This window comes from Salvia splendens, chromosome 6 (genome assembly GCF_004379255.2).
Source record: "Salvia splendens isolate huo1 chromosome 6, SspV2, whole genome shotgun sequence".
Taxonomy (NCBI): Eukaryota; Viridiplantae; Streptophyta; class Magnoliopsida; order Lamiales; family Lamiaceae; genus Salvia; species Salvia splendens.
This window is the reverse complement of record NC_056037.1, coordinates 8,191,548-8,214,098: the sequence shown is the minus strand read 5'-3', so window position 1 is coordinate 8,214,098 and position 22,551 is coordinate 8,191,548. Positions and strand designations below refer to the sequence as shown.

The 22,551-nt window shown below is 42.6% G+C and overlaps 1 protein-coding gene across 4 annotated transcripts; it reads left to right on the top strand.

Annotated features, from left to right (window-relative positions):
• Positions 1-17,661: 17,661 nt before the first annotated feature.
• LOC121808161 (integrin-linked protein kinase 1-like) lies at positions 17,662-22,323 on the top strand. 4 transcript variants are annotated; one of them, XM_042208537.1, is made up of 12 exons: positions 17,663-18,515; positions 19,009-19,083; positions 19,185-19,280; positions 19,363-19,445; positions 19,515-19,635; positions 19,722-19,801; positions 19,941-20,003; positions 20,098-20,216; positions 21,182-21,267; positions 21,535-21,656; positions 21,743-21,854; positions 21,938-22,323. In XM_042208537.1, exons 1-11 carry the CDS (start codon positions 18,186-18,188, stop codon positions 21,807-21,809), a joined length of 1,242 nt encoding a protein of 413 aa, XP_042064471.1. In that variant the 5' UTR covers positions 17,663-18,185; the 3' UTR covers positions 21,810-21,854; positions 21,938-22,323. The 4 variants fall into 4 exon arrangements, 1 of the variants encoding a protein (XP_042064471.1); XR_006052134.1 differs by lacking the exons at positions 21,743-21,854; positions 21,938-22,323 and having other exon boundaries at positions 17,662-18,515; positions 20,098-20,272; positions 21,152-21,267; positions 21,535-21,597; XR_006052133.1 differs by lacking the exons at positions 21,182-21,267; positions 21,535-21,656; positions 21,743-21,854; positions 21,938-22,323 and adding an exon at positions 20,804-21,060 and having other exon boundaries at positions 20,098-20,638.
• The last annotated feature ends 228 nt before the right edge of the window (positions 22,324-22,551 follow it).

Below are 22,551 nucleotides of genomic sequence, written 5' to 3'. Positions count from 1 at the left end.
CCCAAGGGGCTGGCTGGATTGGTTATAAAAACGGCCCATGAATTGGTTAGGAGAAAATAGTATAGTACTAATATTTCTAATTCCTCTTTGGCACGGGCTTTAAAAAATTTAATTTATTTCCGGAAAAAAAAGATATTAGAGGAGAACTGATATTATCATAAATATAATAGCTCACTGCATTTTTATTAAAAATAGGGACTATTAGGATGACACTTGAGTCTCAACATAAAATTTATAAAGCAGTAAGTACTACTCCCGCCGTCCCCGATTAATTGTCACTCTTTGACCAGGCACATGTTTTGAGAAATGTAAAAAAAAGTTAGTTGAAAAAGTTAGTGGAATGTGAGACCCACTTTTTTATATTAGTTTTATAATAAAATGTGAGTGAAGTGAGTTGGTGGAATATGAGACTTACTTACCATTTATGATAAAAAATAAAGTGTGACAATTATTGAGAGACGGACCGAAATGGAAAAGAGTGACAATTAATCAGGGACGGAGAGAGTATGAAATAGGAAGAGAAAATAATTGAAGTAATATTAGTCCTAATAACACTTGAGTCTCAAGTCTCAACACAAAATTTATAAAGCAGTAGGTGCTATGAAATAGAAAGAGAAAAATAATTGAAGTGATATTAGTGAATATTGATTTCCACTGTAATAGTATATGGTACTAAAACCATAAAATTTGACCATTTTTCTAATGGACTGATGGAGTATTAATAGCATAGGCAAAGCGACATTTTCTTATATACTCCATACTCCATAGATGTAAGAGGAAATGAGTGGTTTTATTTAAAGTGGATATTCTCTGAGGCACTTCGTTAAAGTGGATATATAAATACTGGACTTTGTTGTAATTATTCAATTGAACATGATTAATTGTTGTAAAATGGTACAATATGCGGTTCTACTTGGAATCATAGACCATTTGCAATATACTATATACTCACTCCGTCCCGGACTACTCGCACATTTCCTTTTCGGCACGAAGATTAAGGAATGAGTGTATAGCAAAGTCAACAATTGCGGCTGTATGTGATAATTTTTACTAAAAATGGAAAGAGTGCAAATAACTTGAGACGCCCAAAAAGGAAATAATTGCAAGTAGTCCGGGACGGAGAGAGTATATAGAATTAATTAGATTCACATCATCGCATCTAGATTCTAGAAGTATTGTCTTGCTTTTAATGATTAGACTAAGCCCTCGATCTAATCCTTATTATTAGTATTATTTTACAACAGAATCGCAATCGGAAAATGTATATTTAATCTGCCACTAAAGTCGACGCTTTTATTTTAATAAATTCGTTAAATTTAGCAAAACTCACAATATTATTTTCGCATTTAACCCATTGTTACTAGTTGGCACTATTAAATACTCCTATTTAAATTAGTACAGTATACGTAGATGCTGGCAAATTTAAGTCGGTAACCAACGAAATAAACTACTTCTTCTATCCGGCGATATGAGTCATATTTAGTTATGACGCGAATTTTAAGAAATGTAAAAAAAATAAGTTGAATATGTTATGAAAGTATGCAAAAGATCGATGATAACAACAACCATGCGAAAAAGAAAGAACACTAGAGTTTTACGTGGTTCGATCGTAAGATCTACGTCCACGGCCAAAGGCAATATGATTCAGTATATTGAGAAATATGCAGAGATTTACAATTACTTAAGAACTCTCTCCAAGAACTCAACACCTCTAATCTAATTCTAAACCAAGAACTAATCAAGTGATAGTTTGGAGACTCTTTTCTTGAATATCGAAGTAGCTGATTAACTTTTCCAGATGCAGCCTTCGTCTGCTTTATATCAGTCCCTTCATCCTCCAACGGCTCTCTTGAGATGTTAGTTAACAAACCAGTTATAACTGTTCCAACGGCTACTTCCCGTTTCTTGGTTTGCATCAACATGCCGAAGTGCTGCATGATGCCGAGCTCAATAAAATGCCGAGCTCAATAAAATGCCGAGCTCAATAAAATCTTGAACGAGCTCAACCTCTAACAAATCTGCAGCTGTTGAGAATGACATTGATTTTAGCTTGCTGCATCCAACGGTGATTGTGAGATTATACTCCAACAAACTCCACCTTAATCTCAGAATCAACAATGAATCATAATCCTCTGACAAAACCTCAAACTCATCACTCCACAAGTCCCACCAGCCCCAAGCAGTATTTAAACTTCATGGCTGGCAACGGCTTTGTCAACATATCAGCCGCATTATGCTCAGTAGATATTTTCACCATCTTGACTTCACCTCTCTGTATTTCATCCCTTATGAAGTGCATCCGCACATCTATGTGCTTACTTCTTTCGTGAAACACTTGGTGTTTGGCAAGGCATAAGGCGCTGCTGCTGTCACAGTTTATCTCCACTGTGTCTTGCTTCTCCCCAAAATCTTCTAGGATTCCCTTCAGCCATATTGCTTCTTTCACAGCCTCTGTCATTGCCATGTACTCAGCTTCCGTAGTAGATAAAGCAACCACATGTTGTAATCCAGATTTCCAGCTTATAGCAGTGCCATTTAGGGTGAACACATATCCAGTTTGAGATCTCCTATTATCTCTATTTGATGCATAATCAGAATCGCAAAACCCCACCAGTGCTCCACCTTGATCCTTACAATCTGCCTTGTACAACAGACCATAATCTGAAGCACCCTTCAAGTATCTGAGCAACCACTTCAATGCTATCCAATGCTCTCTCCCATGGTCTGACATAAATCGGCTAGTAACACTTATAGCCTGAGCCAAATCTGGTCTTGTGCATAGCATTGTGTACATTATGCTTCCTATGATGTTTGCATAAGGTATCTTGCTCAGCTCTTTCCTCTCTGAGTCATTCTTTGGTTTCTGATCCATGCTCAACTTAAAGTGAGCAGCCAATGGTGTAGAGACAGGTTTGAAGTCATCAGCCTGAAATTTCTTCAAAACTCTCTGGATGTAATTCCTCTGCAACAACCTGAGCTCTCTCTTTGGCCTATCCCTCAGTATATCCATGCCAAGGATTCTCCTTGCATTTCCAAGATCCTTCATTTCAAACTTGGATTCCAGTTCAGCCTTGATTCTCTCAATCACTCCCAGATCTGCTCCTGCCACAAGCATATCATCAACATACAAAAGTAGAAAAGCAATTGGTACACCATTCCTTTCTCTGATGTAAACACAGCTATCATACTGCGATTTTCTGAAACCAATACTCATCATATGCTCATCAAACTTGAGATACCACTGCCTACTACTTTGCTTCAATCCATACAAACTTCTCTTGAGCAAACACACTTTGTCTTCATTCCCAGCCTCCATGAACCCCTCGGGTTGATGCATATATATTGTTTCTTCAAGTTCACCATGCAAGAAGGCTGTCTTGACATCGAGTTGGTGTAACTCCCAATCATACTTTGCAACAAGAGCAAGCAATATCCTGATGGAACTGTGTTTTACAACCGGAGAGAACACATCATTATAATCAATCCCCTCTTCTTGAGTGAATCCTCTAGCAACAAGCCGTGCCTTAAATCTGACACTCTCAACTTCACCAACTTCAATCTTCATCTTGAAGATCCATTTGCAGCTAATAAGCTTTTGGGTCCCTGGATTCTTCACCAAAATCCAAGTATGGTTTTTGAGTAGTGACTGGATCTCTTCTCTCATAGCTGCAAGCCATTTCTCATTTTCCTTACTCGACATAGCTTCAGCATAGGTGGATGGCTCTAAGCACTCCAATACCTCAGCAACACAGAGAGCAAAAAAACTCATCTCATAATCACTGAACCTGGCTGGCTTTCTGATCTCTCTTCTGTTTCTGTCCCTGGCTATAATATGTGATCTCTGATCATCATCAATCTGATCTCGTTGCTGGGGTTGCTGTGGACTTGAAGCTTTATGGGAACTTGAAGCTCCACCTCCATTCTGATCATCTGGATCACTAGGTGGTGGCTGGCCATGCTGAACTTCTTGATCAATAGATACTCTTTCACCCATCTGATCCTCAGTCTTCAAGAATGGCATATGATGCTCATGGAAGACCACATCTCGGCTCACAATTATCTTCTTGTTCCCCTCTTCAGTGCACCACAACCTGTACCCTTTTACTCCATGTTGGTACCCAACCATCACACATTTCTGAGCCCTTGCATCAAGCTTTCCCTGCTTGCAGTGGGCATATGCTCTACAACCGAACACCTTGAACTGATTGTACTCTCTATCTCCACCATACCATCTGACATCTGGGATTTCATTTCCTATAGCTGATGATGGAGAACTGTTAATTAGCACCGCAGCAGTACACACTGCCTCCCCCCAGAACATCTTTGGCAAGCCTGATGATAAAAGCATGCATCTGACTCTATCGAGGAGTGTTCGGTTCATTCTTTCAGCAACTCCGTTTTGTTGCGGATTAGCCGGGACTGTCCTATGCCTTTGTATCCCATTTGATTTGCAGAAAGACTCAAAATCTTCAGATAAGAACTCCAGCCCGTTATCAGTCCTCAAGCACTTGAGAGTGGTGGATTTCTTCAGCTTCATCTCTGTGCACCATTCTCTGAATTTTTCAAATGCTTGTGACTTCTGCTTTAGGATGTATATCCAGACTTTTCTGCTATAATCATCTATTATCGACATGAAATACCTGCCTCCTCCCATAGAAGCAGGCTGAGCTGGACCCCATAAATCACAATGCGCATAGTCAAGAGGTAATTTGGAGGTGTGTTTACCAGCCTTGTATGGTAGCTTCTTGCTCTTTCCCAGAGCACAGTGTTCACATTCCTTGAACCTCTGATCACTTCCAGCCGGAATGACCCCTTTCTGGATCAGTTCTCTCATCCCACTTTCTCCAAGATGGCCGAGCCTCTTGTGCCACAGACTCATATCAGAGTCCTCTGCAAGATTCACTGAAGCAACAACCGTTTCTGCTACTAGATAGTATAAACTGTTTCTTCTCTCAGCAATCAGCAAGATTTTTCCATTAAGTGAGACATTCATATAGCCTTTCTCAGAAGAAAACCTGAAACCTCTAGATTCAAGCATGCCAAGTGAAATCAAATTCCTCTTAATCTCAGGAATGTACCTGACTTGAGTAAGCAGTTTTGTTGATCCATCATGAGCTCTCAATCTGATATCTCCAATGCCTTTGATGTAGCACATCTGATCATTCCCCAACATTACTGACCCGGTTGCCTCAGAAAAGTTTTCAAACCAAGCTTTGTTGGAACAAATATGGAAGCTGCACCCGGAGTCCATTATCCAAGAACTCTCTATCCCACCACTCACCACATTCATGATCTGGGGTGGATCTGTGTCTTCTGCAAGATCAGCCTGATTTTGGGTAGCCTTCTCTTCGTTTTGCTTCCTTATCCACGAGTAGCAATCCCTTTTGAGATGCCCAGGTTTCTTGCAGTAATGACAGCTTCGCTTCTCCTCATTTTGCTTCTGATACTTAGGCTTTTGATTCTGATTGAATTTCTTTTTCTTGCCTTTGAAAACCTTTACATTCAAGGCTTGACTGCCACTTCCTTCATTTGTCGTCGAAGAGTTCTTTTCCAGCTCCTTTGATCGAAGAGCACACTGAACTTCTTCATATGTGATGCCAGATTCTGCATTCCGGCCAAACAGCATTGCATCTTTAAGATGCTGGAATGTTTTGGGAAGAGCATTCAAGAGCAAGATGGCCTTGTCTTCATTCTTCATGGGGCCATCTACATTCTCCAAATCATCCAGATTCTTGCTGAAATCATCAATCTGCTCTGCGAAGGGTCGGTCTTCAAGAATCTTGTATGAAAAGAGGCGTTGCTTCATGTATAGGCGATTAGCAAGCGACTTGGTCATGTACAGCGCTTCGAGCTTCGTCCATACCCCATGCGCCGTGGTTTCCTTCGCAACCTCGCGCAACACCTTGTCCGTGAGATTGAGAATAATGGCGCTATGGGCTTTCTTGGCAATCTCAGCCTTCTTCCTCACGCTCTTCTCATCGAGATCTTCTTTTTCTTTCCCCTTCGGATCAATTGGCTCGATCGCTTCATCGAGCCCTTGCTGGATCAACAGAGCCTTCATCTTGATCTGCCACAGACCAAAGTCATTCTTCCCCGAGAATTTCTCCGCTTCGAACCTCGTCGTCGCCATCGATATCAACTCCGATTGCGTTTCCCACAGACGGCGCCACTTGTTATGAAAGTATGCAAAAGATCGATGATAACAACAACCATGCGAAAAAGAAAGAACACTAGAGTTTTACGTGGTTCGATCGTAAGATCTACGTCCACGGCCAAAGGCAATATGATTCAGTATATTGAGAAATATGCAGAGATTTACAATTACTCAAGAACTCTCTCCAAGAACTCAACACCTCTAATCTAATTCTAAACCAAGAACTAATCAAGTGATAGTTTGGAGACTCTTTTCTTGAATATCGAAGTAGCTGATTAACTTTTCCAGATGCAGCCTTCGTCTGCTTTATATCAGTCCCTTCATCCTCCAACGGCTCTCTTGAGATGTTAGTTAACAAACCAGTTATAACTGTTCCAATGGCTACTTCCCGTTTCTTGGTTTGCATCAACATGCCGAAGTGCTGCATGATGCCGAGCTCAATAAAATGCCGAGCTCAATAAAATGCCGAGCTCAATAAAATGCCGAGCTCAATAAAATGCCGAGCTCAATAAAATCTTGAACGAGCTCAACCTCTAACAAATCTGCAGCTGTTGAGAATGACATTGATTTTAGCTTGCTGCATCCAACGGTGATTGTGAGATTATACTCCAACAGAATAATTATGAGTTCCACCTATATATAATACTCCATCCGTCCACGAAAAATAAAGCATATTAGCCATTTTTTGTTGTCCGCAAAAAATAGAGCACATTTTAAAAAGGAAAAGTTTTCAACAATTTATGTCTTACTTTTTCCCTTCTATCTTACTAATAGTATAGAACTCACATTCCACTAATACTAATTCTCTCCTACTTTTTTGCTTTCTCTCTTACTTTTTTTTTCATTTCTCTTACTAATAATATGGACCTCACATTACACTAACACTACTTCTCTTTTTTTTTTCTCTTTTCTCTTACTTTACCAATTTCACATTAAAACTCGTGTCATTCACAGTGTGTCCTATTTTTCGTGGACAGAGAGAGTATTAGTTTTGTACTAAATTTTAGTGGAATAACTTGGTGGAATTAGAGCTGGGTAAATATATCGAAATACTGAAATACTGCACTTACCGTACCGTAGAAATACCGAATTGGCGGTATGCCGCAAGTTGCGGTACGGTATGATACCTTGCCGATATATTTTGGTATGATAAAGGTATAGATTTTCGTATACGACGATATGCCGCAGTACACCGCATAGATAGTATTTGCCAAAATTTTGGTAAATTGTTTTTATATTTTATATAAAAATAGTTAAAAAGTTAAAATCCCTTACTCTACTTTCACATTTTAGTTCCTCTACCCAACCCCAAATACACTCACACTCACGCATAGATGAAAATCTAGTCCACTGTATGAATTTGATTGTTGAAGTTTTGTTAATTTGAATTTTTTGAATAAGATTTGATTGTGGTGTAGTTTTAATGTTTTGGACATTTATAAATTTGTGATATTTTATTTTATATATTTGGTTATAAAATAAGATTTTGTTGGTATGAAACACAGGTATAACGGTATGTCATACTTTATTTTGTTATATCGTACTCGATATACCATACATTATTTCGGTATACCGTACTTTTACGGTATGTTATGCCGCATAAACAGTATGGTAACGATATCGGAAATTATCATTCCGAATTTTCAGTATATCACATTGCGGTATACCGAAAAATTCGGTAAGGTATAAGTACGACATTTTCTCATACCGCAATTTGCGGTACAGTATGCGGTATGACATTTTCGGTACAGTATACCGTACCGCCCTACTCTTAGGTGGAATGTAGAACCTACTTACCATTTATAATAAAAGTGAAATGACTCTGGACAGTTCAAAAATTACTACTCCCTCCGTCCCAGAGTATTAGACTCACTTCTTTTGGGCACAGGAATTTAGGAGGTGGTATTTAAATAGTTAAAGTGGAGAGAGTAAAGTATGAGAGAGAGAAAAAGTAGAGGAGGGAAGAGAGAATAAAGTAGGTGGATAATAATGTAAGAGAGATGTTTTTTTGCCAAAAGAGGAAATGGGTCAAATAGATTGGGACATCCCAAAAAGGAATGCGAGTCTAATAGCTTGGGACGGAGGGAGTACTTAAGTACTGGAATTCCGTAACTAAAGTATGCTGATATTTTGTAGATTACATCAAGGATCAAGGGTAGTTTCAAATTCAATTAAGTGACGGATTAAATCAAAACTAACGTTCAGCGACTTCTCTCTTTACGTTAATATTTCTTTTATCTATGTGTGCAGTTAATGCATTGCAGTCTCTCTTCCATTTTTTCAACTAACGTTTTTTTATGTACAGTATATATTTTAAAATGCGTGCAAAAATAATGAGATTTCTAATCATAGATAGAAGGAGTGATATTTTAAAAAGTCATTTTGATACAAATATAACACTTTTTGAAATTAAACCGTAGATCCGTATATATATCTAACTAATGAATTAATATTCTAATCCACATTAAGCACACTCCAACAAAAAAATGGCTAGAAGAAATTTTAAGCATTACTTATAACTTGATACACTTTTTTAATTAGAACTCCGCAATTGAAAATTCTTTGCAAAAATAAATAATGTAGTGCTGTGTGAGTGTATTTGGTTTGTTGACGTTGTTGATATATACTACTACTAAAATCCAGATGATTTAGATATAAAAGAATATTAATCATCAAGAGGGGACAAGATCTTATTTACAAACCTAAAAGCATCCCCATTTATTAATTTTTTAGTCCATGCTCTTCCCAATAGCACAATACCATATTCATGCTCTTCTGCAAGAACATAATCAAGCGTCTCACCATTCCATTATTTAATTTAAAAACTTCAATTACTAAAAACATTTCTACATTATAAAAATACATTACAAATACTCGAACTACTATTACAAATTAAAAAATATAAAAAGTACATACTTAAATCCAAAAAAATAAAAATTACATACTCAAAATCCTAAAAAATAAAAATTACATAATTAAAACCCTACAAATTAAAAATTACATACTTAAAATACCTTTGTGGAAGACTATTCTATCCCCAATGTTTTTCGGAGACCTCGTATCATTGCAAAATGTGTATCAAGTTGCTAGTGAGACGTGTGAGACTTATTGGCCAAATTGAGTTGAGTCACGAGTTGGTGGGCGGTTGAGGTGGCACAAATGGAGCAGGAGCGGCAGCGGCAGCAGCGCGACGGCGGTTGGTCGTCGCCTCTTTCCTTCCTTGCGGCCGGCGTTGGGAACTACTCGGGCAGGCGTCGGGGCTACCCAAGTTAGTTGTGGCAAGCTGGCTAGCCACCTCATCCGAGCCAACGTCGGATAACGACCTCGACCGTTTGTTGGAGGAGCTGGAGGAGGATGATAAGCCTCCCTTATACTTCGGATGCGTACACACCTCCTGCCAAGCGTTGAGGTACTTGAATGGTTTGTAATAAGAAGATTGGTAGGTCGTCATGGCGGCACTGATGATGTCGAGCTCGCTCTTGCCGCTCCCCGCCGACTCCTGTTCCTGGAGGTAAATCCCCTAGAACTTTTGGATTTCTTCGTTGGCTCTGAAGATGTCATTGCGCACCATACTCTCATTGCGCTCAATGGTTCTCTCTGGTCGGATGGCATTGTATTGGCGAGGGACGAGAAACCAAAACCTATCCTCGGTTTGATTCGTGCCAATCTTCAGATCTTCGGAGATTTTCAAATAGGCTGTGAATAACATATCCATCTCCCTCGGAGTGTACGGGGTGTGGGCGTGAGGGTCACCGTCACGATCCTGAACATGAGTACTACTAGGAGTAGGAGTAGGAGGAGTTTGGGAGTTGCCGTTCCCTCCCGGCGTTTGGGAGCCGCCGCTCCCTCCCGATCCTTGTTCGGGTGTCCACCCGTATAGCCCATCGGGGGCATCTTGCTCGTCCACCGGGTAAGGACGGTAGCCATCCAGAATTTGAGAGCCTTGGGTTAGAGGAGGGGGCGAGAATTCCGTTTCCGGACTAGGCAACCGTTCGTGGTTCCAACCATGGGAGTCGGAGGGGTGATCGCCGTAGCCGGACAGTTTTTTTTGCAAAAGTGAAAGATTGAGAATTGATGAGAGAATTTAGATGAGAATTGTATAGTATGGTGGGAAATTTTTTGCGTGAAAATGATAGTATTTATAGATGAAAAATGTGAATTTTGGGGAAAAATGAAAAATAAATTAAAAGTGGTGAGAAAACGGATATAATTTATTGGGAAGTGAGATTTTTTTTTATTTTAAAACTATTTTTAAATTAAAATTCGAATTTAAAAAAAATTGAAAATGCTAACGGTTATGCCGTTGGCCAATGTTGTGCTATTACGTCACCCTGCTCAGCGACACGAACACCGTCCGTCCCATAAAGCACCATTGGAGATGCTCTAATAGTTTATTCTCGATAAGAGTACATTAAGATAACTAGTTTAAAGCTTTTCATCACAATTTGAATATATAATCTTCATGTAGGGTATAGGTATATCCTACATCACCCTCTTTTTTTTTTGGAGGTTTACAACATCGAAATATTTTGGAGTCTAATTTTAGAAGTGGAATTATAATTACAAAAATTAATACTATTAATTAGAACTCCAGTGTTGAATATTCTTTGAGAAAGATAATTTTGTGCTGTATGATTCAGTTCTTTGGTTTAGATGATGTTAAGGCCTTATTACCTCAACGTGATCGGCGGCGGGGTTGCGCGGCGATCCAACGATAACTCCGGCGTCCTACACAGGATCGGCGGCGTCTTCTAGCAGCGGCTGTGCGCGGAGGATTCTCCGTCGGGCAGCGGCGAACTAGGTTTAGATAAACTCACGTATTTTGTGGGCAAATATTGTAATTCTTATTCATCCGTAACTTGATAAACAAAGCCCTATTTATAGACTAAGGACCCTAGGGTTGGTTCGACTTCTAAACCTAATGCATCTCGGGAAAGAACCAACAAAGAAAACCCGAAACGGAGCTTATAGATATGCTCGACTCATTAAAATAACTAAGTTACCAAAAATAAGAAAGACATAAAAAGGAAATAAAATCTAAAAGGAAAAAGAGAATCCTAATTCTACTTCGCGACGTAATCGCCGAATCGGAGAGGCGCGCGCCGAACTCTTCTTCCCCTTGTTGTCGCGACCGACGTCTGCATGTCGTTCTCGCCTCTCGCTGATCTTCCCTCCGATCTGTCGACGTCGCCATGCAGATTTTCGGCGTCGCCATGCAGCTCGGCATTGTGCTCTTCGGCGTCGCGCAGCTCGGCATCGTGCAGCTCGGCGTCGCGCAGCTCGGCGTTGTGTTGATGCGGTGGTTGCCTGGGAATCGTATCAACTCCCCCCTCCATAGCAACCTCCTTGTCCTCAAGGAGCACATTTGGAAACTTGCGCTGCACTAGTTCCAGCGGTTCCCACGTCGGCGACTCAGTTCCATCGGACCAACGAACCAACACATGCTCCAAGGGTCGATCATCGTGCCATAACATGCGTCTGTCCAACACCCGGACCGGATAGACAACCGGCCGATCTCCAAAGAATTCAGACGGCAGGTCCATGCCCATTCCCGAGTCGTTGCCTGCCACAAACGCGCGAAGGAGGCTCACATGAAATACGTTGTGGATCCTACTCCCTTCCGGCAAGCGCAATCGATATGCAACTGGTCCAATACGCTCTAATACCTCAAACGGGCCATAGTAGCGACGAGCTAGCTTGGCCGACCGTGGACGAGCCACCGAGTGCTGCCTATATGGTTGGAGCTTCAATAGGACCAAGTCACCCACCTTAAACTCCAAGTGGCGACGATGTTTGTTAGCGGATTCGCGCATACGCTGCTGTGCGCGTTCCAAATTTCGCCTTAACTCCACCAATAACTCCCCTCGTTGGCGTATCAATTCCGCCGCCTCCGGTGGCGTCGACCTCGAAGGTTCCGCAAAAATCAAGCTCGGTGGGTCCCGGCCATAGAGGGCCTTGTACGGAGACATTCCCAAGGCCGCATGATGGAAACAATTCAAAGCCAGCTCCGCCCAAGGTAGAAAATTTGACCACTTGGATGGACGATCGGCAGTGAACGCTCGCAGATACTGCTCCAATCCCCTGTTCCGTACCTCCGTCTGACCGTCCGATTGCGGGTGGTAAGCCGTTGAGAAGTTCAATTTCGTGCCACTAAGCCGCATCAAATCCTTCCAACATTGGTTTAAGAACACCGAGTCCCTGTCCGAGACCAACGTCTTCGGAAAACCGTGATGGCGAACAACTGTATCAATAAACACATTGGCCACTTTTATCGTATCAAAATTCGTCGGCAATGGGGCAAAATGTGCATATTTAGACAAACGGTCCACGGCCACCATGACTACAGTGTAGCCCCGTGATTGCGGCAAACCCGTAATAAAGTCCATGGAGACATCCTCCCACACTTGGGACGGAATTGGTAGCGGTTGTAACAACCCTGCAGGCTTCTGGGTAGAGTACTTCGTCGTCTGGCACACCACGCAAGCTTCGACGAACTGCTTTACCTCCTTCTTCATATTCGGCCAGTAAAAATCCGCAGTCACGCGACGCAGCGTACGCTCGAACCCAGGGTGGCCCGCTGATTTCGAGCTGTGGTATTCGATCAATATAGGCGTCCGTGCCGATGATCGTGAGCTCACAAATATTCGACGATTGTAGTATACCAGCCCGTTCACCAATGATAAATGCGGTAGGGCCCGCCCCTCCTTTATGTCCCTCGTGATCTCCCGCATCTCCGGGGACGAAGATGTTTCCCGACGAAGCAAGTCCACAAGGTGCGGAATAGGATGGGACGCTGCTGTGAGGAGGGCGCACGCGTGCGCTGCTTCGTCGCCCTCGTCGGCGTCCGAGGTCGTGTCTGTGTCCAGGTTCGCCTCGGCTGTCGAGGACGCGTCTTCGTGCAGGTCAGGCTGCTCGGCTTCCTCGCGGCGGGACAACGCGTCGGCTGCTCGGTTTGTGCTCCCCTTCTTGTACTCAATACGGAACTTATATCCCATGAGTTTGCGCGCATACAGCTGCTGATCCGGCGTTTGCACTATCGCATGGAGCAATTCTTTCAAGCTCCTCTGATCACTCCGAATGACAAACTCCCTCCCTAACAGATACTGACGCCATTTCTGCACTGATTCGACGATGGCATATAATTCCTTGTGATAAGTGGACGCGACCCGTCGTCGCGGACCCAGTTTCTTACTGAAGAATGCAATTGGGTGATTGTCTTGGAGTAGCACTGCCCCAATGCCCGTGTTCGAGGCATCCGTCTCGACGCAGAAAGTCTTATCAAAATCCGGCAGACGAAGTACGGGGGCTGTCGTCATTGCTCCTTTCAGGTCTAAGAAACTCGAATCTGCTTCCGGGGTCCATACAAAGGCATCCTTTTTCAACAGATCCGTCAAGGGAGACGCAATCAAGGCGTATCCGGCTATGAAGCGGCGGTAATAGCCGGTTAATCCCAAAAACCCGCGAAGCTGTCTCACATTCTTTGGTTTCGGCCAAGCCGTCATTGCACTAATTTTATTTGGGTCTGCTTTAAGGGATCCATTGCTGATCAAGTGTCCCAAATATTCCACGGTCGATTTGCAGAAAGAGCACTTTGATAATTTGACGACGAAACTATTGGTCTGCAGAACCATCAATACTGCGGACAAGTGTTCTTCATGAACTTCCATAGTCGGGCTGTAAACCAGTATGTCGTCGAAAAAGACAATGACGAACTTTCGTAGCATAGGTTGAAAAATCGCGTTCATTGCCGCCTGGAATGTAGACGGGGCATTCGTCAACCCAAAAGGCATCACCAAGAATTCGAAATGTCCGTCATGGGTACGAAAAGCCGTCTTAAATACATCTTCGTCATGCATCCTTATCTGATGGTAACCTGATCGCAAGTCAAGCTTGGTGAAAACACGAGCTTTACCCAATTCATCAAAAAGCTCGTCCGCTGTCGGGATAGGGAAATGATCCGGCACTGTGGCGGTGTTCAGCGCACGATAGTCGATGCAGAAGCGGAAGGTACCGTCTTTCTTACGAATAAGGAGTACCGGTGAAGAAAACGGACTGTTGCTTCTCTGGATGATACCTTGCTCGAGCATCTCTTTGACCTGCCGCTCTATCTCGTTTTTCTGAAAGTAGGGATAGCGATACGGCCTGACGTTGATTGGCTTCGTGCCTGGCAACAAATGTACCCGGTGATCATAGGGGCGTGACGGAGGCATCCCGGATGGCATGTTGAACACCGGTCGGAAGGTCTCCAACACTGTCGTGATGGGTGGTGTTAGATCAGCAGGAAAATCCTCCCGGACATCTTGTGTGGTAATAGTGGTTTCCGGTTCCAAGAGCATGATCTCAAAAACCTCTAACCCGATCGATGGAGACATCAAAGCAGCCAAGGACGTTCTGTCTATCTTGCGGGGCGGTGGTACCACCCCCTTCAAAGTAATAGGTCGCTCCTTGTGAGTGAATTCCAAAGTTTTTCCTGCGAAATCTGCGGTCACCTTGCCCAACGACTCCAGCCAATCCATTCCTAGAATTACATCTGGGCCGTGAATAGGCAGTATATGTAAATCCACCAAGAACACCGACCCTTGTACCTCCAACTTCGTCTGTTTGGACACGTGAGTGCACAGTAAGGCCCCCCCGTTGCCTACAACTACCTTGAACGGCCTTATCGGCGAGAGGGGTAAGTGTAACGATTCCGCAATCTTAGGGTGTAGAAAATCCCTGTCGCTACCCGTGTCAATTAAGACACACACCTCGTGGTCCTGTATGCATCCCACGACCTTCATCGGACGAGAACGACGACCACCGTCCATCGCGTGAATATGCGAAATATCTGTTGGCACAGACTCATCAACCGCTTGGTCCTCCGCAACACCGTCGTTCTCATCGTCCTCCTCCGCATAGCATAGCAATCGCTGTTTGCACACGTGCCCTACAATCCACTTCTCGGGGCAATAATAACACAAACCCTGACGAGCTCGCTCCGCCTTTTCCGCTTGGGATACCCGTATCATGCCGGGTCGCGGCCTTTCCCCACTGCGACCCACTGAACCCGTGGTCTGGCCCACGGCGGTTGTGACCGATGCGGATGTCGGTGCTGCCGAGGTACTTGACTGCCCCCGTCCATCACGATTCTGCCAAGCGCGACGAGGCACGGTTGAAAAGGCTGCCTGTGCCCCACGGTCATGTATCTCCTCCGTCCACTCCAAAATCAAGGCCATCGCGGCTGCCAATGATTCCGGTCTGTGCAACTTCACGCGCTCCTGAATGTCCGGTTTGAGGCCAGCTACGAACAAAGTGAATAACTCTGATTCCGGGACTCCATGGACCCGATTCAAATATTTTTCAAATGTATTGTGGTACTCCAAAAGTGATCCCGTTTGCGTGAGTTTGGCCAACAACCCAAAGTAATTTTGAAAACTCTTTCTATCGAAACGGTGGCGAACGTCCCCCAGAAACTCATTCCACGTGACGAATTCGTTATTCGCGCAGTAATTAAAGACTCATTCAGCTGCAGGTTGATCAAACAGCATCACCGCGTAATGTAATCGTTGAGCCTCGGGCATCATAAGGTGATTGAAATAATATTGGACTCTTGCGATCCAATTAGTCGCGTCTGACCCGTCGAACCTGGGCGGATCCATCTTTACCCCCGGTGGTCTGTCGAAACCAGGCACGGTACCCTGATATCGCTGGGGGGGGTCCCAGCATGTCGGAGGCCGGTCGTATGATTGATCGAACCCTCCGGGCGCCAGCCTCGAGTTGGGGGTTCCCTGCATCGTCCATCCCGGACCATGGCGACCCCATTGATCGCGTCTCAGCCTCGTGTCGGGTTGCCCCTCGCGTAAACCCCAATTAGGGTTTTTACCCCGAACAAATGTCCCTCCGTTGCGCATGCGACGTGTCTCATCAAATCCCCAATCGTCTTCGTCGTCATACTCTGGCGGATTCACCGCTCCGCGTGACCAAGAACTTCCAAGATTCCCGCCGCGGCGATCCGGATCTTCCCTCGCTGAATCGAATTTCTCCAAACGTTCCAACCTCTCCAAAACCTGAGCCAAGGTAGTAGTGTTGGTCTCTTCCCTGCGCGACTCCTCGGGTTGGCGAATCTCCCCCTCGCCGTCGTCCCCATGTTGTCGGTGGAAACCCCCACCGTCGCGGCGGTTCGTCCTCGGCGGACGACCCCCGAATCTGTATGGCGGGTAGGAATCGTTGTGTCCCCCCCCCCAAACGGCCTTGCCGTTATTGTCGAAACCTTTCATGAGTACTGGATGAAAGCACCAGATGTTAAGGCCTTATTACCTCAACGTGATCGGCGGCGGGGTTGCGCGGCGATCCAACGATAACTCCGGCGTCCTACACAGGATCGGCGGCGTCTTCTAGCAGCGGCTGTGCGCGGAGGATTCTCCGTCGGGCAGCGGCGAACTAGGTTTAGATAAACTCACGTATTTTGTGGGCAAATATTGTAATTCTTATTCATCCGTAACTTGATAAACAAAGCCCTATTTATAGACTAAGGACCCTAGGGTTGGTTCGACTTCTAAACCTAATGCATCTCGGGAAAGAACCAACAAAGAAAACCCGAAACGGAGCTTATAGATATGCTCGACTCATTAAAATAACTAAGTTACCAAAAATAAGAAAGACATAAAAAGGAAATAAAATCTAAAAGGAAAAAGAGAATCCTAATTCTACTTCGCGACGTAATCGCCGAATCGGAGAGGCGCGCGCCGAACTCTTCTTCCCCTTGTTGTCGCGACCGACGTCTGCATGTCGTTCTCGCCTCTCGCTGATCTTCCCTCCGATCTGTCGACGTCGCCATGCAGATTTTCGGCGTCGCCATGCAGCTCGGCATTGTGCTCTTCGGCGTCGCGCAGCTCGGCATCGTGCAGCTCGGCGTCGCGCAGCTCGGCGTTGTGTTGATGCGGTGGTTGCCTGGGAATCGTATCAGATGACTATAAAATACTCCGTACGTATACGCTTCTAATCCAATGAAATAAAAGAATATCTAACATCAAACATGACAAAATCGTGAATTCCAAAACTGGATTATAACTATTCACGAGATTGTTTAGTTTGAAAAATGACATATCACATGTAAAATGTCTTGTTTAACAAAAATATATGGGTAAATAATACTACTACATTAAAATTTAAATTCGACCTGAATATCACTCAGTCTATCTGAGATTTTAATCCTCAAATGTCTTGTGAGTACCATCAGATCAAAACTTAGTGTAGAATTCAACATTTTACTATATTTCGTCTATTGTTAAATAAGTATTCGAATTTAAAATAATATATGTTGTCTTAAAAATAATAGTAAGTGTTAGAATCCAATAGAGTGAAATATTTTAAAATTTCCAATTCCATAAATTCATTTTTAAATATTTATGCAAGTTGCCATCAAATATCATTTTCTCCGTGGTTTAAAAATTAGTTTTATCCGTTTCACACGTTTTGTTAGCGCGTGAAGTCACCTCCCTCCCTCTTCAAATTCGTCAACTTTATTACCTGTTCATCCAACTATCTTCCCACTGTCAATTGCACACATTACTGGGTGTCTTTGTGCATCTATACATAGTATATATATACATACATAGATGCACATTTCTTAAGCGTGTTGAATTCTTGCTATAAGTTTTTCCCCTTTTTCCTGCCCAAGTTTAGTTTGCTGAGAGCTCTTAGGTTTCTCGTGATTTTTCACCTTTTGAGCTTTTTCGGAAAGTGTTAATGGTTTGAATCACCTGTGATTAGTTTCTCCTATTTGATTTCAGGTTTAAAGTCTTAATTTTTGGCAAATTTTGGGGTTTGAAATTTTAATTTCATTTTTATTCTTGTTAGGTGTAGAATTCGTTCCTAATTCAAAAACTCATCAGCTTGTTTTGCAAAACTTTATTTTGCTGGAAAACTCGAAAAAAATGATCTTTTGCAACCATTAGTTCTTGATTTGCAGAGGTTAATTAAAGAATTCCAGCACAAGATCTTCAATTTTAGATTTTTTTCAAATCTTGATAGAGTTGGGTTAAAATTTTCAATGGAGTCCGATACCCCAGTTAAGTTTACTCTATGGAAGCAATCGTCAATGGCGCCGGAGAGGGACTACGAGGAGCTTGATGAGCTGGAGGAGCAGGAAGAAAATGACGTGATTGATATTGATCCAGGGTTGAAACTGATGTATGTGGTCAATGCGGGTGATTTAGATGGGATCAGGGAGCTGTTGGAGTCCGGTGTGGATGTTAATTTCCGCGATATTGATCACCGGACTGCGCTCCATATCGCTGCTTGCCAGGGGTATGATGATGTTGCCAAGCTGCTGCTTGAGAATGGGGCGACGGTGGACTCTTGTGATAGGTGGGGAAGCACGGTATAACCTTGATCTTGAGACTCAAAGCATTTTTTTTTAAGTTTGTGTGGTAGTTCTTGATTTATGCACATTTTGTGAAGTTGGCTGTGTTGTGATGTGTTTTTGTTTGGTAAATCTTTGTGGGCTTGGGAGGCTGAATTGATGAAAATGGATTGTGTGGTGGTTAAATTGATTTATGCTGCCTTGCTGTGCAATGTGAAATTAACTATTGGAAGAAAATGGCCTAAGTAGTTGAATCCATTCTGTGCAGTTCGTGCCCCGATTTACTTGTTATTGATTTTGTCAAATTTGCAACTTTTTGAGCACGAGACTGATCTTCAACAGTGCAATGATAGTGATTCTTATACTAGTAGTTTGAGATGATCACTATGGATGATGACTTATGTAGCATAGAACTTCTAGTTCGCGTGTCTTTTCTAGTTGGTGCTGATTTAAAGCCAGAATACAAAGGCAATTCGCTAATACTGCTTTCTGACGTGCTTTTCTTACTTAGCCGCTTGCAGACGCCATACATTATAAAAACCATGGTGTAATCAAACTACTGGAGAAGTACGGTGCGAAGGATCTTGTAAGTCGTTTGTTCACATCACGTAGTTTTCCTCCACATCAGAAAATCTTAGGTCATATTTCTCTGTTTGGGGCTTAACATGTTGTGTTTTCGCCGCTTAGATGGCTCCAATGCACGTTGAAAATGCTTGTGAGGTCCCTGAATATGAGATCCATCCCAATGAACTTGATTTCACTGATAGCATTGAGATAACAAAGGTATTTACATATCTTTCATTTTCATATAGTTTGATTGTATACTAAATTATTCAATTGATGATGATTGAGAACTTCATTGCAGGGAACATATAGGGTAGCTTTGTGGCGTGGAACGAAGGTTGCTGTGAAAACTTTCGGGGAAGGAATTGCTATTGAGGACAAAGTGTGAGTTCCTCAAATACACGGTAATTCTTTTGACACTTACAATCGTCTGATTCCTGTGCTTTTTTGCAGCAAGGCTTTTCGGGACGAGCTTGCGTTGCTTCAGAAAATCAGACATCCAAATGTCGTACAGTTTCTCGGCGCTGTCACACAGAGCAGTCCGATGATGATTGTGACTGAATACTTACCAAAGGTATTCATCAAAGCAGCTGATTCTTTTCGTTATAGCTTTAAAATCAATTCTTGTGTTAATCTAATATACACGTGATGATCTTGCAGGGCGACCTCCATGAGTATTTGAAGAAAAAAGGTCCGCTTAAGCCTGCAACAGCTCTCAGATTCGCTATGGATATTGCCAGGTTTGCCCTATTTACACGAACATAACTTCTTCTCTCATTCAAACGGATTTTTTAGGTCAGATTAGTTCAAGATATGTTTATTATGTCTTTTCAATATAAAGGCGGGCAATTCATCTCTTTGATTTTACTTGGTGTGCAGGGGAATGAACTACCTACATGAAAATAATTCCGAAGCAATTGTTCATCGTGATCTTGAGCCTTCGTAAGTTTTGTAGTTCCCATATTCTGTATGTATTTGTGTCGTAAATCTGTGAGTGTCTCGTAATGTTTGCTCATATGATCGAGTATGATAACAGGAACATCTTGCTGAATGACTCCGGGCACCTAAAGGTTGCTGATTTTGGAGTTAGCAAGCTTCTTAAATTCGCCAAAAGAATCAAAGAAGACGCGCCTCTTGCTTGCCACGATACTTCTTGTGAGTTTATCTCAAATTACTCTTATCGTTTCCCAAACAATTGATTTGCTGCTTAGAATCTATATAACACGGATACTTCACTTTGTTGCCGTATCGCGTATCGGATACGTATCCGATACCGATACGCGACGGATACGCGACGGATACGTATCCTGGGCGTATCCGCGGGATGGGCCGTATTGGGCCGGGAAACCTCAGATTCGATACGTATCTCGGTGGATACGGCCCAGTTTAAAGCCCATCTAAAGGAGCCGGCCCGATAGAATTAACGGGCTGGACCAAAAAGCCCATTTGTGATGTAGCCCATTGCAGCTGGATGAACAAATCTAGCTCTATAAATAATGATGCTCTATACAATATAAGATTCCACACAATTGAGAAAGCCGCAGCTAGGTCAAAAACTCCCCGCCTCCATAGATTCGGTATGCTTTTTTTTTTTAGATTTTTCGTTTTATGTATCTATTTTTGCCATCGCTTTTCTATGTTATAATTCAGTTTTTTGCTCCCCCAATTCAGCTTTTGATTCCCTTAGTGGTGTTGGTCTTCTTGAAGTTGCTGACCTCTCCATTGATGAACCTGAGTTGCAGGCTGTATCATTTGGATTGGGTGATGCCGAGGATGAAGGTGTGGAGCTGGAGGAGACGGGGAATGAGGAAGAAGCTTGATGTTGATGGCTTGATGCTAGTTTGCTACTACCTTTTAATTATTTCCTAATTTAGAACCTGCTGCTATCATGTTATTTTGAGTGTAATAGACCTTTAATGTCTCTATGTTGAATTAGAATATCTATTTTGTAATTTATTTTGCACTATTATTATTTATTAAAAAAAATAGTTAAAACGTATCCGCGTATCGGGTTGTTTGGGAAAGAGCCGTATCCGCGTATCCGTATCCTTCGGATACCGATACGCGTATCCGTATCGGTGCCGCATAGCTTAGAATAATCGACTGTTGATCACTGTCAGGTCGTTATGTAGCTCCAGAGGTCTTCAGAAACGAAGAGTATGACACCAAAGTAGACGTATTCTCGTTTGCGCTAATCCTACAAGAGGTAAGGGCCATAACTTTTAATGCTTCAGGCCTTCAGCTAAATAATGTAATATTTTCGCTTTTTAACAATATTAAGAGACTCACCCTGAAGTAGCTAATGGCATATAATAATATGAAATATTGTAGCCATGTAAAAAATTTATGGAAATAGTGGCCATTTTTCACTGTTATTTACACTTTTACTCAATTTAAGGTATACTTTTCTTTCGACCGGCTTTGTTTTTTCACTAGTAGACTTTGAAATATTCCATCTTTTTTTGGTGTGTAGATGATTGAAGGATACCCACCATTCTATTTGAAGCAAGACCACGAAGTTCCCAAACATTATTGCGAAAAGGAACGCCCTCCCTTCAGAGCCTCGTCGAAGTTCTATGACCACGGATTGAAACAGTAAGTTCTTTGTGAAAACCAAAATTTCAATGATACAGCGTGACAAGATGGTGTCGTTTGGAGTTATTGATGAGGACTTTTTGCAGTTTGATTGAGGAATGTTGGAGCAATGATCCAGCTAATAGGCCGACGTTCAAGCAGATCATTCCCTGACTGGAGGCAATCTATAACCGATTTGGCCACAGAAGGCGATGGAAGGTACTTCCCGTCTGGTTCCTTTCCTCTGTTTTTTTTTTGTTTTTCTTGAGCTTATAGAGTGAATTGAGTGCATGTTTATGCAGGTGATGAGGCCATTGAAGTGCTTTCAGAGCTCAGATTGGATGAGAGATGGGTCGAGCAGGACAAATTCGTCTCGCTAGTCATGAAACTGCAGGTGATGAGGCCAATGCCATGCTGTTTAATTTGTTGTTGAAGATGAAACTCATCTTGTTGTTGCTAGGTAACTAGTGAGAATGCTGTTTAATGTAAGTTCCCACATTGTGCAAATTTACCCCCCCCCCCCTGTCTTGTAACATGCATGTATTAAAGAAAGAAGATATGGGGATTTGATCTTGACATTTTTTGTGATTCTTTTGAAATTAGAGGTAAATGTGATGGTACTCTCATTATTATTGGAGACGTTCCTAAATAGATCAATGGAGTACGAATAATATGATTATATGAATAGGCATTGTGATTGTAGCAATATTTGCATACATATCATTCCACACTTTGCAGAAAATAGACACGAAACCATGACAATTAGTCTGAAAAGAAAAAAAAAACTGTTAATTTCTTCGGACGAGATTACGAATGTCGGTCGGGTAAGCATCAGCAGGCGAGGCTGCAGTGTACGATCGTGTAGCCATGGCTTGATTTGCAGTTTCTGTGGGATGACAACTATCCCAGAAATAAT

Coding starts and splice junctions, on each gene's coding strand:
- LOC121808161 (XM_042208537.1), top strand. CDS start 18,186: ATGGAGTCCGATACCCCAGTTAAGTTTACTCTATGGAAGCAATCGTCA. Junction 18,516..19,008: donor GTGATAGGTGGGGAAGCACG/GTATAACCTTGA, acceptor TTTCTTACTTAG/CCGCTTGCAGACGCCATACA. Junction 20,004..20,097: donor CATCGTGATCTTGAGCCTTC/GTAAGTTTTGTA, acceptor GTATGATAACAG/GAACATCTTGCTGAATGACT.